The sequence below is a fragment of the Fopius arisanus genome, unplaced genomic scaffold (genome assembly GCF_000806365.1).
Source record: "Fopius arisanus strain USDA-PBARC FA_bdor unplaced genomic scaffold, ASM80636v1 scaffold00035, whole genome shotgun sequence".
Lineage (NCBI taxonomy): Eukaryota > Metazoa > Arthropoda > Insecta > Hymenoptera > Braconidae > Fopius > Fopius arisanus.
The window spans coordinates 446,302-462,627 of NW_011887774.1; the positions used below are offsets into that span (position 1 = coordinate 446,302).

Consider the following 16,326-nt stretch of genomic DNA (forward strand, 5'->3'; position numbering starts at 1 on the left):
AAAAAATTTCGTAATTTTTGAAAAGAATCTTCTAGATTCAACAATACTATTTTCTTTAGTTGAAAATTTCAATTGCTTCATAATAGAAGCATTCCTTCTGTCTTGATTCTTTATCATTATAATAAGAAAAATGGCCTAGAATTAAAAGGTATGATTGATTGACAATTGTAACAGAATAGTAGATTTTTTTTCACTTAGTAATCAAAGAGTCTACGAAATTTAATAGTGAATACTTTTCTATTACTCCGAAAACTAAGCAAGCTGTGGAATGTTTGTAGTGCATAAAAAGTGTATGGTTTTTATTGGTTTTTTCATCGTATCACAATAATAACAGTTAAAATAAGACTTTTAATTTCGAAAGTTCGATTATTCCCATAATATAGTAAAATAAAAGTTTTTCAATACGAAGGATTTATTGACAAAATGTAAAAAGTCCTTCTATAGTATTATTTCTAAAAAATGTTTAATTGGCTTAGATATGATGAAAAGGATGAATAACAAGGTCTAAATTGAAAAATGTCAATTTATTTTGCATAAATTTTAGTAGTAAATATTAGAGTGAACGTAAATGTAGTTGAGTATCTGTTGAAGTTGAATTTGAACCGCACGTTAGTCACCATTAACTTGGCCGACTGGTCGTCCCCCTAATGTTAATAATCAACACAGAGCGTGTGTATTTACGCACCGCCTCTTCGTAACGTTAAAATGAAGCGAGAGAGGAGATGAAAAAAAATAAAGTAAATGGTGGTGAAGCGCGAGGAAGGGCGGGCACAGCCGTAATCTCATTCGAATGCAGTCAAGCCACTGTGGAAGCTATTGTAACCAGGTAGACTGTTTTCTTTACTATCGAGACTGTATCTCTTTTATTGGGCACGAAGGGGTTGAAATGAGCTGAGAGAATGTTTGTGTCAAAGATATTTTGGGACTACCCGGTCTGCCATTGGATAATACACACCTATTGTTACTGACAGATGCTTCAATAATGGAGAATAATGGGGTTCACCATGAAATGGACCATACATCGATTGAAAATTACCACAGTTGACTAGTGCTCCTTATAAATAACTATTTTCAGCTCTTTTATGAGTCAGCAACAAAAACATGGAGAAATTCATTATTTTCTCATTCATTCAAGTGAATTTAATTTAAGAGTTGCTACTCTTCAGCTCTGTCGTCCGTCACTAATATTCGAATTAAGTCATTCGACGATTCAACAACATTCTTATAACTAACTGTGTCACCATTGCGTTTTGGTAAAGTCCAGTGTCTTAGAGGACCTCTCCAGAATAACCACACCGCGGATAATATCAGGAGAATCACAATTATCGACATAGACACCCAGATGGCTGTGTAGGTGGTGGTCGATATTTCCAGACAGATTAGGTCGTGGTTCGGAATTTGTGAGAGCAGCTTACCTTCATGTTGCTCAGGGCTGTTACATCTGAAACATCAAAATAATACATTGTCAATTATTGTTATCGGCTTCCAGATGAATTTGTCACCGTTCTGAATTGTTTACGTGAGCCTCTTGTAAATTTTGCAGAGAGATTCGAATATTCCGTCAAAAAAATACGGAAAACTTCAAACAATCTAAAAGAATGACAATTATTACGGATTCGAACATAAATTTGCAGAACTTATAAGATGTCAAATTTTCTCAGAAAATTTTTAGAAATTGAAGCTATGACCAAAAATGTCATAAAAAGTGAAATTATATACCATTTTTGATGTCATAATTTGTCATACTGTGGCATATTGTGACAAAAACTCATGCCTAAGAGATCCTTCAAGAATATGACAGAATCAAAGAATATGGCTGTACGTAGCATGTATCTGAAATCTTTTGTTCGTCATAGTTTTAATACTTCCCATATATTTTTACTGTGAAAGTCAATTATAGATTATAATCTTCACGTCTTCGACTTAAGACTACTGAAATAGTTTATGAGGCTAGTGGTGACATCTAGACATTTTTTCGAGAACTCCAAAAATAATTTATCGATAAGGATGAAAATAATTCCAATAATTATAAAAGTTCCATTTAGTTTTCTGAGAATGAAAGTTGACATCAGTTAGAAAAACTAAAATAATGTTAAACGAAAAAATAAATAATTGTTATTTTGACACAATTTTATAAGTATAAATATAAAACAAGTAGTTGGCCTAGCCTGTTGGGCAGGAAGCATTTAACCATTACTTTATGCGGTAGTTTTTTTTTCTCATTTTTTATCTCTATCAATACAATTGCTAGTACATTTCCGAATGGATCCGTAGCTATCCCAGCAATGATTTTTCCGAACAAAATGAAAAATGGCAATATCTCTTAAGGCTTTTGTATCGTAAAATTTTTGTTCCACAGTTTTCGCTGAAAATTTTATGGTGAATAATTAAAACAATAAGCAACAAAATGAGCGCTTCCCATTTGCGCTTGATCTTGTTAAACTTGCGATATAATTTTTTGAAATTCAAGTGTTTTAACACGTGTTCAAATAGAAACTCTATTAGACCGATGAGAATTTTAAAAATGCCATGGAATATATATCGTGGGAGGAAATATAGAAAAAAAAACCAAATCGATTAACCATTTGGTTTACGCAATATAATTATCGAAAGTCCATAAATTTATATAATTTAAAATAGATTATATGGAAAATATATAGTTATGCTTTTGCTATCCATGCACAATGTAATCAATCAACTGTGAACATATACCGTGAAAAGATTGTGGTCTAAACTGGCCCGTTTTACAGCGGATAAACTTTTTCCAGCGACTATCGCGATACAGCATCCTTAAAGGAATCATTCGATCGAGCCCATTTTCAATAGAAAATATTCTGTGTGCTGTCGTCATAATAGGAAATTTTCTGTCGAATTTCAAATTAATTGGCCGATGTATACAGAGCACATTGAGCCGAACATTTGCAAGAAGAAATAAATAAATCAGTTCGATAGTTTCTGAGATATATGCATATTTTTAAATAAAACTATGAAAAAGTGTATACCCGTTCGTAGAAAAATCGCGAGATATAGCCATTTCTCCGTTTTTTCCTTGCGAATGGAAGCATTGCAATCGTTAGATTTTTCGATTTCCTAACTTTGCCTGGAAATGAGGTAGAACGGTTTGAAATGTAAAAATAGGAAGTTTGGGGGCAATCTGTGCATATGCAAGTGGTCAAGTGGTGGCCAACTTTTAGAAAATGAGAAGAATAAACGGATAAATTAATTCTAAAAAATCTGAAATTTTGTCGGTTCATAGATCCTAATATGGACTTGATCTGTGCTAAATTTCAGCCCAGTCGGCAGAGTAGTTTTCGAAAATTCGGTGATTGTTTGTGAAATGTCTTTTTGCAAATATCTCAGAAACTATCCCATATCTGAAATACTTACCTTCAGTTATCTTCTAACTTGCGAGAAATACAAAATATACTTGTAAAAAGTATAAAATACACTTTTAAGAAGTTTTTGCAGTTTACCGATGGTACGTACTTTAAAAACATATGAAACGTAAAAGTTATACTTTTCAAAAGTTTGAAAAAACTGTAATGAAAATACCTAGTCATAGTAAGTTTCTGAATTCTCATAATTAAGAAAGTTTCTGGCAGGAAAATGTTCAGTTCATACTTTTCAAAAGTAGTTTTTTCATTAACCAGAATTTTCGGGAAAAAAAGAAATTAGCAGTTCCTTCACATCTCTAATAAAAAATGTTGAAACATTATAGTGTCAAAAAGTACTCACTTAATTTCTTGGCTAAGTTCACTAGATAAATTTAGTCGATTGACCCACTGCATTCTGCAATCGCAGTGCCATGGATTATTCTGCAAGTCCACAATTGCAATTCTCTGCATTATTGGCCGAAGGTCATCGTTGAGAGTCTCCAGATCACATCCCTTTACGGATAAATGATGCAAATGCGGTAAAATTCTATTGTTAGGAGGCCAGACCCTGAACTCTGACAGAATAGGACACCTCTCCAACGAGAGAACCTCAAGCATAGTAAAGTTCTCGAAATCATTGAGGACCACTCCTGTGATTTTTGGCATGGAGTTCAAATGGAATCTCACCAATTGCGGAAGAATTATGTTATCCGGAAAGAAGATGAAGGTTCCAGAAAGATCAAGTTCAAGCAGCGACGAAGGGAGGAAGGGAATATTAACGATGGGGTTGAAAGAAATATTTAAGAATGTTAGGTTTGTCAGGGGACGAAACAAAGAGCCCGGAATTGACTCTGCACTGATATTAGCCAGGTCTAAGTGTTTGAGACTCTTCTGCGTTAGAAAAGCCTTCTCGTGTATGTCAATGACTGGGTTGTGCGCCATTGAAAGAAATTCCAGGATCTGAAAGCGGAAGTGACTAGATTAGGCTCTATAGGGCAAAAATTCAGTATCTTTGCTTATTACGCGATATAGTGATGGCTGTCCGGAAGCATAATTTAGATAGAAAAATGAAATTTAACGAGGCTTTAGTCTCATCGGATTTTAAAGACCAATTAAAATATCAATTTACTGTCAATTTTTTACTTCTTTGGGAATAAATAGAAAGTTGTAAGAGACTTAGATTATTATTTGAAACTTCTTCTAAAAGACATTTTTCGTTAAGTCGTCATTGTAGCACGATTTAAGACATTTTTTCATTTTTTCCAGATCTTAATTCCAGGAGAACTTAGAACTGGAGACATTTTCTTTGAGCCGTGCTTTTTAACTTATTGCGCGCGGGACGGGCGAAAGTATCCTTTTTTAACTTGTATCATAAAGTATTGTTAAAATAATTTTAAATCAACGACATACCTTCATGTGCTCTATCATAGTTTCATTAATAACAGAGATTCTATTGTGGGAAATATCCAACACCTTGAGTTTAGGAATTCTCTCATTCAGAGCTTGATCGTCGATATATTCCAAATGATTATGACTGATGTTCAAGTATTCGAGTGAGTACTCGTCATTGCATAGAAAGAAGAACCGCTGGAGCTTGTTCTCCGCCAAGTCTAAGCTCTTTAAGTGGACTAGTTTTGCAGAACAGTCCAGAAAACTGTCGAAGTCATTTCCTTTTAAATTAAGTTCTGTAACATCCTGGATGCTGAGTTTATGTTGAATAGTTACGAAGAATTCTTCTTTCTTCATGTGACGGTGGGACAAGTCTATCTAAAAAATTACGTTCATCAAGCGAATGAAATTTTTTCATTCTCCATATGGTGAATGAATTAGATGAGAATATTATAAGCGTGCATTATACTTTCAACATAATAATCAATAAATCTTTCTAAATATCAATTATTTAAAGAGGCGCATTTAATGATGAAATACTCATGACCAATATGGTCAAACTCCAAACACTATTACGAAAGAAAGATTTACTACGGAAATAATAGATAATGAATAATGCATTGAAATTCATTAATATACGTATATATATACATAGAAAAATAGGGATATTATTCATGATTTCCTATGATTATATTGATTGTCACTCACCTCAGAATCCCCTTTTCCATCTATCACAATAGCTGCAGTCATCAGAAGTATCAACACACGTGGCCACATTTTCAATTTTTCTCCCAAGCCCTTAAAATCAAGATCAGCTACTTTGTAGCTCGATTTTGCGTAGGTCGTCTACGTGTGACGAACTACCGGAATACAAAGAGCGATTTCGATTCCCTCATCGCGAGAATTCAGTTAGTGACAACCGGGTCATTGAGTTCAGCATCGTTGTAGCTAACGTACCATATTTTACTGTATGTGATAAATTTCTCTGATAATTCCCACTACAGTTTATTTAAAATACTTCAGCTGCCCTCGGGTTGCATGCTGATAATTTAATTGTTTTCCTCAAATTCTGCAACCGATGAGCGATAATGGCGCTAATGCTATTTTTTTTTCAATTAAATATAAAACTTTTAGTAGCAATGATCCTGAAGAATTCTGATCATTTCGGGTAATTACCAACACTAAATTCGATATTCTTATTCATAATTATACTGTGTGAATCGAATGTCATTCATTTCGAGTTATGGAGTGTAGACAGAATTATGAACAGAACTATTTAATGATTGACAGGCTAAGAAAAGTATTCAAAAATGATAAATCGTTATTTATTTAATGATTAAACAAGTATCTTATCACAATTATTGCCGATGAATTTTAAATTTGAGCAAGCTAGGCGATACCTCACATAGCAAAATAAAGGCATATATGAATTAAGGAAAAAAAACATCCCTGATAATCAGAATGAATTCCTTTATGGATTTATTTCTTCGGTGTATTGGGTGCACCATTCGCCTTGAAAACCAGGGGATTTGACACCCGGAATATACTTGGTAGCATAGTGGCCAATGTTCCAAAAACTTCTTCAGACATTCCCTGGAATAAAAATCATTAATAAAAATATAATGAAAAAAAACTGACCATTACGTCGTAAGTAATGCATTCACCTTTGGAACTAGGAACTGTAAATTTTTCAGTTCTGCCCCTCCCCAGGAGGCCATTTCTATCATAAATCCTTTAACACACTTGAATACAAGTTCTGCACGTTTTGTACACCAGGCGACTGTCATGTCCTACGAAATAGGGTAAAAATCACAATGAAAAATTTAAAGAGAAAAAAATCGAAACGTCCTTGTTAATTATGAATATCCATTCAGTATCGAAATAGTCTACCAATTCTTACCGAAATTGTGTCAGGAAAAGGCAACTTCTGACACATTTCGACAAATTTGTCGATCAAAAAATTGGCGAAATATATAATACTATATCAATATCGGTCAAAATATGTCAAAATTTGACGGAATTTCAGAAAGTGTTCTAAGAAGTTCCAACAGAAAAGTCTGCCATAATCTTATAAATTTTCGTAGCATCGATCATAATTTTTCATAATATGTTCTCGGAATCTACTCACTCTGTGTGATATTTGATGACATTTTTCGTCACAAACTGTCAGACTATGATGCTTATTTACAGAATATGACACATTCCAACAGATTATTAAGTCATAGATACTTGTCACAAAATGTCAAATGTCATAACTTCAGGTATAATGACATATTTTCTCAGATGATTTCATTGTTTGTGGTATTGTAACATTCTATCAACTTAACATAATATAACATTTTTGGTGGCAATATTTCCGAAACTGTTTCTACAAAATTTTTCGTATTATGATAAGTTCTACAAATTTATGCTGAAATTCGTAATGTTTGTTTTTTTACGTTTCTCGAAATTTTCTACCATTTGACAGAATCTGTCAACAAAATTTTCACGATGGATAATCTCTTGAACGACATATTCAAAAGAAATTTAAGAGACAAAGCAAAAAACGTCGTCAATTTTAGTCTTCAGTTGAAAAAATTTAAGAGTAGCTCACTAAGCACCAAAAAAAAAAGATTTGATAATGGAAGAAAATTTACTTCTGTCATTTCATGGACGAGTAATACTGGAATTGTAATGGTTGTCACATCATTAACGCAAGCAGTTTTCAGAATATTTCTCAGGCCGAGAATCGCTGGGCATCTTGAGTTGATATCGCCTGCAAGAAAATTAAATTAACTGAGCAATTAATAAAGCCATTATTTCCATCCCATCGCTAATAGATTCTTTTACCTGAACGTAATGAATCATTGACAACCATGTGAAACACAACATGAACCTGTGCTAAATTGGAATGCCTTGAAATAAAAACATCGCCAGTTTGTAGCGATCGACTAGATGCTGATTTCTTGACCTGGTTATCACTCCCCTCTCGATGGTGCGTCTGTCTCCACGCGACAGCTTCTTTAACATCCTCTTTGATTTTTTCTAATTGCTCGTCAATAGGAGGGAAATGAAATTCCGTAGTCAATTGACAAATGGAAGTGAGCTCTGAAAATGAGAGGTTCAGCTCAATTCGTAGTCAAAATTGTCGATAAGGTATCTCATGATTGTGTCAACCTTTGGTGATACCAGAGTAACTCCCTAGATGATTGTCACTCAGGAGAACTAGACCACAAAGGTCGTTCGAGTACAGTCCAAGAGCTGTCTGCAATCTTTGTGGAGTTGGTTCCATATTTCTGGAAGAGAAAAATCATACATCAAGTTGTAACCCACTCATTCATTCATTTAAGATTCAGTTGTGACTTACCCATTATTTTTCGTTCTACAAAAATCTAGAACATCTCCAGTTAAAATCCTGATATTGTGCATTTGTTTCATTTGAGAGCCTAGATGTATGGTAAAACTTTCTTCTAACTGTGGCATGTCTGAAGTGTTTCGGGCTGTCTTACTGTCATTGTTTGACATGAGTTCTGGTGCCAAAGGCATTGGTACCATTGGGGATTCACTAAAGAAGAAATTTATTAAAATAAAAATAAATCGCCTCCAACAGATATAGGTTTGACATTGACATTCTGAAGGAGTAATAATTACACCGGTGTTGGTAGCATATTAGTCTGTTGCTCCTCGAGCAATCTCATGATCCAATTACGATATTGACGACGTTGTTCCAATTTGAGTGCATCAACTCTCGAGCCCCAGTGACCCTGTAATAAACTTTGTTCCTCAAAGTGCCTCGCTGCCATTTCATTGATAGATTTTTCAGTGGATCCAGCTTCCAGAGCTTCCACTGCCAGCTTCATCTCATCAGTTTGTCTAAAAGAAAAATCATTCAAAATTTTACTTCCATTTTTTTGAACTTGTTATGTGCAATACCGAGTCACTATCAAACAGACAAAATGTTTCAAGTTGATTCCTATCTATAATTTCACGGAACTCTCAAGACATTTCCAAAGTCTTATAGAGACAGAAATGGTCATAAATATTATAATATTACCAAGAAGAATAATGATACACTGAAAACTATTCCAACAAAAACAACAGAATCAAAAAGAAGAACACAGTTAAAAAATAACACAAAATCCAAATTCGAATGTGTAGCATGTTTATCAATAATATTTCCCACTGTGATATTTTGACGGTATAATATTATTACCAGCAGTAATATAATTTTCCCCGTAATATTTTTCATCACAATATTAAAATCTGCAATATTGTGATGGAATAGTTTGACGTTGTGTTAATTGTGTAGAATCGAAATCAACTTGAATGGTTTTGCCATAAATTTTAAAGTTCGAACTTTTGTGTTAGCTGCTCATATTCCCCATCTCGTATTTGAATAACTTCAGTGACATCTTTGCCATATTTATGCTCAGCCTGCAAAATAGGCTCGAGAGAAGGAGAATGGACGAGTCTGTGGTAGGCAGCAGCGAAAAGCTCTTCGTCAGTTGTCCCAATGGGTTCAGCATACTCGACTGTCTTCGTTTTATATGCCTTTTCCCAATCCTTAACTATCCTTTCAACATCCAGTTTACCATTGATTGCAGCATCAATCAGCTTGTCATCTCGGTCGTCGTAATACTCCTGCGTCCACTTACCTACGTTTTCGGTTAGTGAATCCATTAGATCTGTTTCAACGTAAGATGGGAGTTTAAATGATGACATTATACGATATGCGAACTCTGTGACATTGCCATGATAAGGTATTCGTATCGGAATTTCCAGAGCATAATCTTCGTTTGTTGTGCATGTAGGAAATTTGAAGACGAAGAGCTTTTCTATCGATAAATCGTTGTCCATTTTTGGTGTTTTTATACGTCAAAAATCAGATTAAAAATTTCACCTGAAATATTTATTGAATATTAGTCTTAACATTTTTATTAATCAATTTTTTCATTTAAAAAATCAGTCAATTGTACGGTAATCACTAACATTTAAAAGTAGAATGAATGATTTAATTTGCTTCTAAATGAAAATAATATTAATTGCTCATGTCAATTGTGATTGGGGATGGATTAAAACCGTACCTTGCATTGACATTGATTTATATCCAGGGAATTAATTTTAAGGCTATTGAGAGGCGTTGTGTCTACGAGATAATATGTGGCAGTAATCAGCAGAAAAACAAGAAATAAAAAAATAATTCCAAAGTGTAAAAATTTACTGCAGCATATAAAGTCTTGCAAGGTTCGATTAATTAATGTGAATGATCAAGAGGTCACTGATAATACTCCTCGACTTATCTCTCCCCTTATTAACAACTTTCATTTGAATATTACCAACAATGAAAATAAAACTCAGCAACTTCAACAATTAGGAATGAATAAACTTTACCTAACCTAGATCTCTTAGACATTCATTACATTTAGTTAAATTTTAATTTTCGTAAAAATACAACCTGAATTCAAAGTTATCAATATGAATTACGTACAGCAATCAAATGTGACCAAATTGAAATTCCATAATTTATAATTTGTTTTCAATCGTAACTGTCAATTTTGACACTTGACTCAACTTTTCGATAAAGTGAGCAGAGAATTCGCGCTTTGTCCGTCAGATGACAGGGACTGTCCGTTGTCGTATTGAATTCAAGGTAAATTCCTGTATTATCGGTGATACAAAGCGTGCGCGGCAGAATTTGTTCCATCAATTATTATAAGTTTTTTCAAATATTTCAATATCTATTAATAATGGTTGAAGAAAGAAATGGTTCGCAGCTGCTCACTGATGCTGAGGCTGAACTTTACGACAGACAGATTCGTCTATGGGGATTGGAATCTCAAAAAAGGTAAGTCATGTCTCTAACCTAGAATTTCAGCGGCTTGTTCATGAGAATCCTATAAGCAATTTGCTGTTTTTCTTTTTAGACTACGTTTGGCCAAGGTTCTTCTGATTGGACTGAATGGATTCGGTGCTGAAGTGGCGAAGAATATTATTCTTGCTGGGATTAAGTCGATCAAATTCCTGGATCACAGAGATTTGACTCCAGAGGATTTCTGCTCACAGTTCTTTGCTGATAGAAAAGATATTGGGAAGAATGTAAATATAATCAAACAATCTTTAATTTCTTCTTCTTTATTCGTTAATCATTCAAAGTTAACAAAGCCAATTTCAACTGTTTTTTTTTTAATATATTTTTTTCTTAATTAAAAATCATTGTGGATTATTCGAAATTATATGATTTGGTAAACAGATCTGAATATTTTTAATTGTGGTGTAAGCGGACAAAGAAGCAAATTTAAGGCCCTAGAATTTTTAATAGTCATAGTATTACGGTAAAAAAAAATGAAGGTAGACCAAAAGGTAGTTATTCCCTGATTGAGTCATTATAGAATTTTTAAGGAGTTATCCCAGATTGTTACATAGTGGGGATCAATTTTCTTCAGCGAGCACAAGCTTCAGTAGAGCGTTCCCAAAACCTCAACTCGATGGTTGAAGTAACGGCTGATGATTCAAACATTGACACCAAGCCAGATACCTTCTTCAGGGACTTCGATGTTGTCTGTGCTTCCGAGTGCACTATTACTCAGTTGAAGAGAATCAATGCAGCTTGCAGAAAATACAACATCAAATTCTTTGCTGGTGATGTTTGGGGGATGTTTGGGTACACGTTCGAGGATCTCTTAACACATGAATATGCCATGTGAGTGATTTATTCCTTATTTCATTAAAGGCCTGCATGCACTATCTATCGAACATGATATTTTGTTTAGATTCGATCTTGTTAGCTTGTGACTATATTGTGATATTAAAATTTGAGATCAAATTTGTACCGTGTCGAGGGAACTATTGGAATGGTTATAATAAGATAATGAAAAAAGGAGAAAAAATGATTGAATATCTATCTAATAAGATAGAATTTAAACAAAAGATCATGTTCGATAGAATATCCATACGGGTCTTAAACGCACTTATTCTATTTCACATTAGTCATAGCATTGCTGATGATATTAATTAATTCTTTTAGGGATGTAGTTCAAAATAAGAAAAAAACAGGCCTTGGGGGAGACTCTAAAGATAATCAAAGTGTCGAAGGGATAGTGAACACCATCAAGAAAACAGAGAACTTTGTACCCTTCGAGAAAATCCTTACTGCAAAGACATTACCAAAAAATTCCGAAATTTATCATTTGTTTCAGGGTAAGACTTAATAATATATTAATCATTGGTAAATTTATAACTGAATATAATTATCTTTACTTTTATTTGTAGTTATGATGAACTATCGAGAGAAATATGGCAAGGATCCAACCCCAAGTGAACGTGCGTCCGAACTTCCCGCGTTGGTTCAAGAGGCTGAGGCTATCATCAAAGAGTACACCTTGGGAGAGAAAATTAATTATGTCGTTGAGTGAGTGACAACGTGGCATTCTGTTTTTAATCAATTACATTGCATTGATCAATTGAATGATTATAAATGATTTGGAATTCTAGGGGGGATCTTTATGGTCAAGTAAGTCCAGTCTGTGCCATTCTGGGAGGTGTGATGGGACAAGAGATAATAAAGGCAGTATCTCAGAGAGAGCCACCGCTGCACAACCTCTTCCTTTTTGACCCTGTGACAATGTGTGGAAAAGTCATTCGAGTAGGTCATTGAACGCCCACCATCTGTATCGTAACATAATCTTGACAACAAGGTTTGATTCACAAACATTCATTCCCATGCTCATTTTCAAATATATTTTTCACTTGAAATATCTTCTCCATTTGCAATGATTTTTTTTTCATTATCAAATGTTTATGTTTTTTCATATTCTTGCTATTATTTTTATAAACTTTTCAAATATACTTTCACTGGGAACCAATAACAATTCGCGGACTGTGATCGATTTGGAATAATGGGGCAGGTAGCTCCTTCCATTCCGTAAAGAAAGTTGTGTGCCAGAGAGAGATAACTTTACTGATCATAAGCAGTACACCGGAAAAAAAATGTACCTTTGCCAAATAAATATACGAACATTAAGAAAATTGATACTTATTAAATATACACATTAATATACATTTACTGGTAGCAAAGAAATTTACCTGAAAAAGTTATTCTTTTCTCAGAATACAATACCTGAATGCATCTCTTTTTTCCTTTGTATTCTTCTTTCAGTATCAGCTATTACTATGATGTCGCACTTAAGTAAAAATGCAATTAAAAAATTTGACATACTCATCTAAAAAAAACGATTTTAGCTGTAGCAAGTACAAAAATAAGCCATAAAATATATTATTTTCTCCCGTAATGACGAGTGATAATTTTCAATTACAATTTCGAATTACGTATTTTTCATTGATTTTTTGGTCAACTTGATAGGCTCCACAGCCTCTGAAAATTAAAAAAATCCCATAGTTTACAATACTCATTTTTTTTATGATGATTGCTTTATTCTCAATGGGACAACTCACCCAATGCAGTATGCCAAATTTCAGAATATTTTCGACCAATAAAATAAAAATCGAATCGACTAGATAATGTTCGAACAAATATCTTAAATTTCCCTATTCGTTATTTGATATGAACTCTTTATCAATTATGAAATTATCATTTTTGTTTATCTGCGTGGGGGGTATTTTTAATTATTGTCTGCCCTATTTAAACATGAGAGTTTATTACTTTAATTTTGTCATCTGACTGATTACAAAGATTATGACTAACACACGTTGGAGCCGAATTTGGATCTGCCTTCTGCATACTCAAATGACCTCTTAAAGGTACAGTGAAAGCGAAGAACCCCACGAAATACGCTCCCAATTGTTCAACGATTTTCACTCAATTTTGAGTAACAAAATTATGGAATGTCTTTTACTTACTTCTCAGTAGATGATAATGCTGCAATTGTTAATTCCTTTTCCATCGCAATTGTTTTTTTAAAAGAATCCTCGGCTACAGAAAAGGAAGCTGGTCTCACGAGTTTTTCGGCTAATTTAAAAATGGGTTCAGTAGGAGACGGAATTTTAAGCCCAGCTAGAAACTTCATCAATTGCCGACGACCTATTCCCGTATCAATTGAACCTATTCCAATAGTATAATTATCACAAGTTTCTGATAGTTCGAAAAGTGAATGTATAGGGTAATACTCACCAGCAGCTGCTCTACGATTGACATCGTATAACGAACGTTGTTTAGTGCGGGTGATTTTGCGGGTTGAGTATACATTTTTCACGTCTGAAAAATTAGCACATTTTCATGAAAATAGATGCTAAACCGATTTTTTTTCGTCTTCAATCATCAAAAAACTCTAGTTGTGCTGAACACGAACCATCTGCTTACCTACACTGAGAGAAAAATGTAGTAGTTTCAATGGAATATGGTGCCAACCACGCACGTTCTCTTGTTTCGAAGCAAAAATTGATTCGATTGATGTTAAAATCGTTGAATCAATGAATCTATTTCTATTTGAATCTATTTGAATCTATTTCTAAGGTAATGAAATTCGGTTTCGATACGAGAGAATGCGTGTGGTTGGCACCATATGCCGTTGAAACTACTACATTTTTCTCTCAGTGTACATAATCAATATCAATGATTTGAGAGCCTTCGACAACACACTTTGGCTTGGTTTTAAACACAGCACGAGCTCGTTTTATTGCATTATAAGTTTCTAAGTTGCCAATGTGTTTTTCACGGTACTCAAGTCGGGGTTTTTTAAATAAAGCTTCCACTGAGTCGTACTCGATCCATGTTGACTATTGCAGAGGTCAGGAATGTTTATAACTGTCACAGAAATTCGGGCTAGGCTGATTATGTTTAATTTCAATAAATTTTTCCAATTTACTGTAAATGTCTAGAAGTTACTGGCATAAATTTACGAATATTCAATAATAACGCTATTGACCAAAATCTGGGGTATAACAGCTTCATATTATTTTTTTTTAGTAATTTTAATAAATTTACTATCTTATCTAGATGGTTCATGTTTACATCCGGAACTTACGTGCAGTCCTGTATCAAGCAGAGATGTCTCAAAAGAAAATTGATGCATGTTGAAAAATGAATGTTAAAAAAATTTATACTGAATGAGTCGCTTGTAATTTTCATGGAAGAATTATTGCAATACAGAAGTAACCGGGAATGGGCGATTCGACTATGCCTCGAGGAGAGGGAAGACCTATGAACGTTAATAATTTTTATGCAGCACATAGGGAAGTAATCATGAAAATGCGTAGTCATCATATTTTTGATATTTTGAACATTCTTTGGTTACTCTTCGGTTACGAGTTATTGTCACTATTAGATATTGAGAAGACTATAAAAGTAGAATAAATGCGAGTGGTAATCTTTATTTCCAAACATAAAAATTCAATTCCTTGTCAATAATGCCTCTTAACGGATATGGATCTGTCTAAATTTTGTGTTATTATAAGCCTTTTACTGATTCTTCCGTAATGAAATTGGGACGGGACAATTTGCAAAAATATATGTGAGAAAATAGATTAGGTTTTCCTCATTAGCTAGTATATGTATGAGTTGGACACATTTGATGTTTGCGTTCCTCATATTTCTGTCGCTCCCCTTGCTCGCCACTTTTCGCTGCGCCAAAGTGAAACATGATGCCATCTGAATTGTCCTTCATCCATTCTTCTGCTGATAATGGCGCAAAGAAAATCTAATAAAAAAATTAACAATACACACACAATTACGCTATGCTGTTCACGAAATTATTTACGGTCATAGCCCACCCCTCTCCTCGGTGCTCTGTTAAATCAGTAATTACCGATTTATTCTCTATTGCAATGATTCCTTGATGAAAATCAGAAACAAATTACGAGCGATATTTCAGTTTTTCTTTTACTTTTTTCTAAACATATATTTATTTTTCATAACAGATAACAGTATCAGCAGCATTGAAAAACAAATTTTTTTACTTCACTTCGATTGGTTTAATTGATTTCATATGACGGCGCGACAATAGAACTTCGGCATGTTTGTAACAATTATGTCAGAGAGTTGAAATTACAGTTTCATTGAATAGTCTCACCAACAAAGGATTAATAAGAATTAAAGTTAACGTTTGCAAACGGAGAGAAATATTTAGTAAAAATTACGGAACTTTCAATTCACTTACCGATTACGGAGTTGATTCGAAAAATTTAAGTGACGGTATCGTTATTTTTCACCGATAATTCAGATAAAAATTACGGAACACCGCGGAAAAATTCCGTAACTTTAGATAAAAATTACGTGACAGTTCCGTAAAATTTCCGACAACCACATTTCGCTCCAGAATTACGGAAAATACACGTAATTTTTATTGAATATTTCTCTCAGTGCAATATCTTTATACTGTCAGATTACAATGTCCTCATCATTTCAGTTGAGTAATACAGTTCGTCCGACATTAGAAGTGAAAATTACCTAACATTCAGATTTCTTATTTTCACCGTCTACGTCGAAATGATGATATCTCTGAATTTGCGACAAAAAATTGGCATAATCACCATCCAGTTCTCTATAAAATAGTCTAGCGATTTGAAGTCACGCCACGTTATCGGTTTTATCTGTCATCCCTTGGTACCCTTCTACCTGCCCCCAGACGTC

The 16,326-nt window shown here is 33.9% G+C and overlaps 3 protein-coding genes and 1 long non-coding RNA gene across 8 annotated transcripts; 1 reads left to right on the plus strand and 3 right to left on the minus strand.

Moving 5' to 3' along the window:
* Positions 1-505: 505 nt before the first annotated feature.
* LOC105266022 (phospholipase A2 inhibitor) lies at positions 506-5,706 on the minus strand. Of its 2 annotated transcripts, none has more exons than XM_011303897.1 (4): positions 5,472-5,706; positions 4,785-5,141; positions 3,736-4,334; positions 506-1,441 (listed from the first exon to the last, which is right to left on the minus strand). In XM_011303897.1, exons 1-4 carry the CDS (start codon positions 5,538-5,540, stop codon positions 1,156-1,158), a joined length of 1,311 nt encoding a protein of 436 aa, XP_011302199.1. In that variant the 5' UTR covers positions 5,541-5,706; the 3' UTR covers positions 506-1,155. The 2 variants fall into 2 exon arrangements, with proteins under 2 accessions (XP_011302199.1, XP_011302200.1); XM_011303898.1 differs by having other exon boundaries at positions 4,785-5,137; positions 5,472-5,563.
* Positions 5,707-6,072: 366 nt separating this feature from the next.
* Positions 6,073-10,313, minus strand: LOC105266024 (protein C12orf4 homolog). Of its 3 annotated transcripts, none has more exons than XM_011303899.1 (9): positions 10,231-10,313; positions 9,100-9,642; positions 8,394-8,615; positions 8,110-8,307; positions 7,920-8,038; positions 7,593-7,850; positions 7,400-7,518; positions 6,428-6,553; positions 6,073-6,356 (listed from the first exon to the last, which is right to left on the minus strand). In XM_011303899.1, the coding sequence occupies exons 2-9, from the start codon at positions 9,597-9,599 to the stop codon at positions 6,243-6,245; spliced, it is 1,656 nt and encodes a 551-aa protein (XP_011302201.1). In that variant the 5' UTR covers positions 9,600-9,642; positions 10,231-10,313; the 3' UTR covers positions 6,073-6,242. The 3 variants fall into 3 exon arrangements, with proteins under 3 accessions (XP_011302201.1, XP_011302203.1, XP_011302202.1); XM_011303901.1 differs by having other exon boundaries at positions 10,198-10,297; XM_011303900.1 differs by lacking the exon at positions 10,231-10,313 and adding an exon at positions 9,827-10,065.
* Positions 10,314-10,401: 88 nt separating this feature from the next.
* On the plus strand, positions 10,402-12,773 carry Aos1 (activator of SUMO 1). Its single transcript, XM_011303903.1, has 6 exons — positions 10,402-10,587; positions 10,667-10,838; positions 11,186-11,442; positions 11,767-11,939; positions 12,012-12,150; positions 12,234-12,773. Exons 1-6 carry the CDS (start codon positions 10,490-10,492, stop codon positions 12,394-12,396), a joined length of 1,002 nt encoding a protein of 333 aa, XP_011302205.1. The 5' UTR covers positions 10,402-10,489; the 3' UTR covers positions 12,397-12,773.
* Positions 12,774-12,870: 97 nt separating this feature from the next.
* LOC105266026 (uncharacterized) lies at positions 12,871-14,249 on the minus strand. Of its 2 annotated transcripts, XR_892124.1 has the most exons (5): positions 14,059-14,249; positions 13,870-13,953; positions 13,599-13,800; positions 13,055-13,113; positions 12,871-12,961 (listed from the first exon to the last, which is right to left on the minus strand). It is a non-coding gene; the product is annotated as an uncharacterized lncRNA (long non-coding RNA). The 2 variants fall into 2 exon arrangements; XR_892125.1 differs by lacking the exon at positions 13,055-13,113.
* Between the last annotated feature and the right edge of the window lie 2,077 nt (positions 14,250-16,326).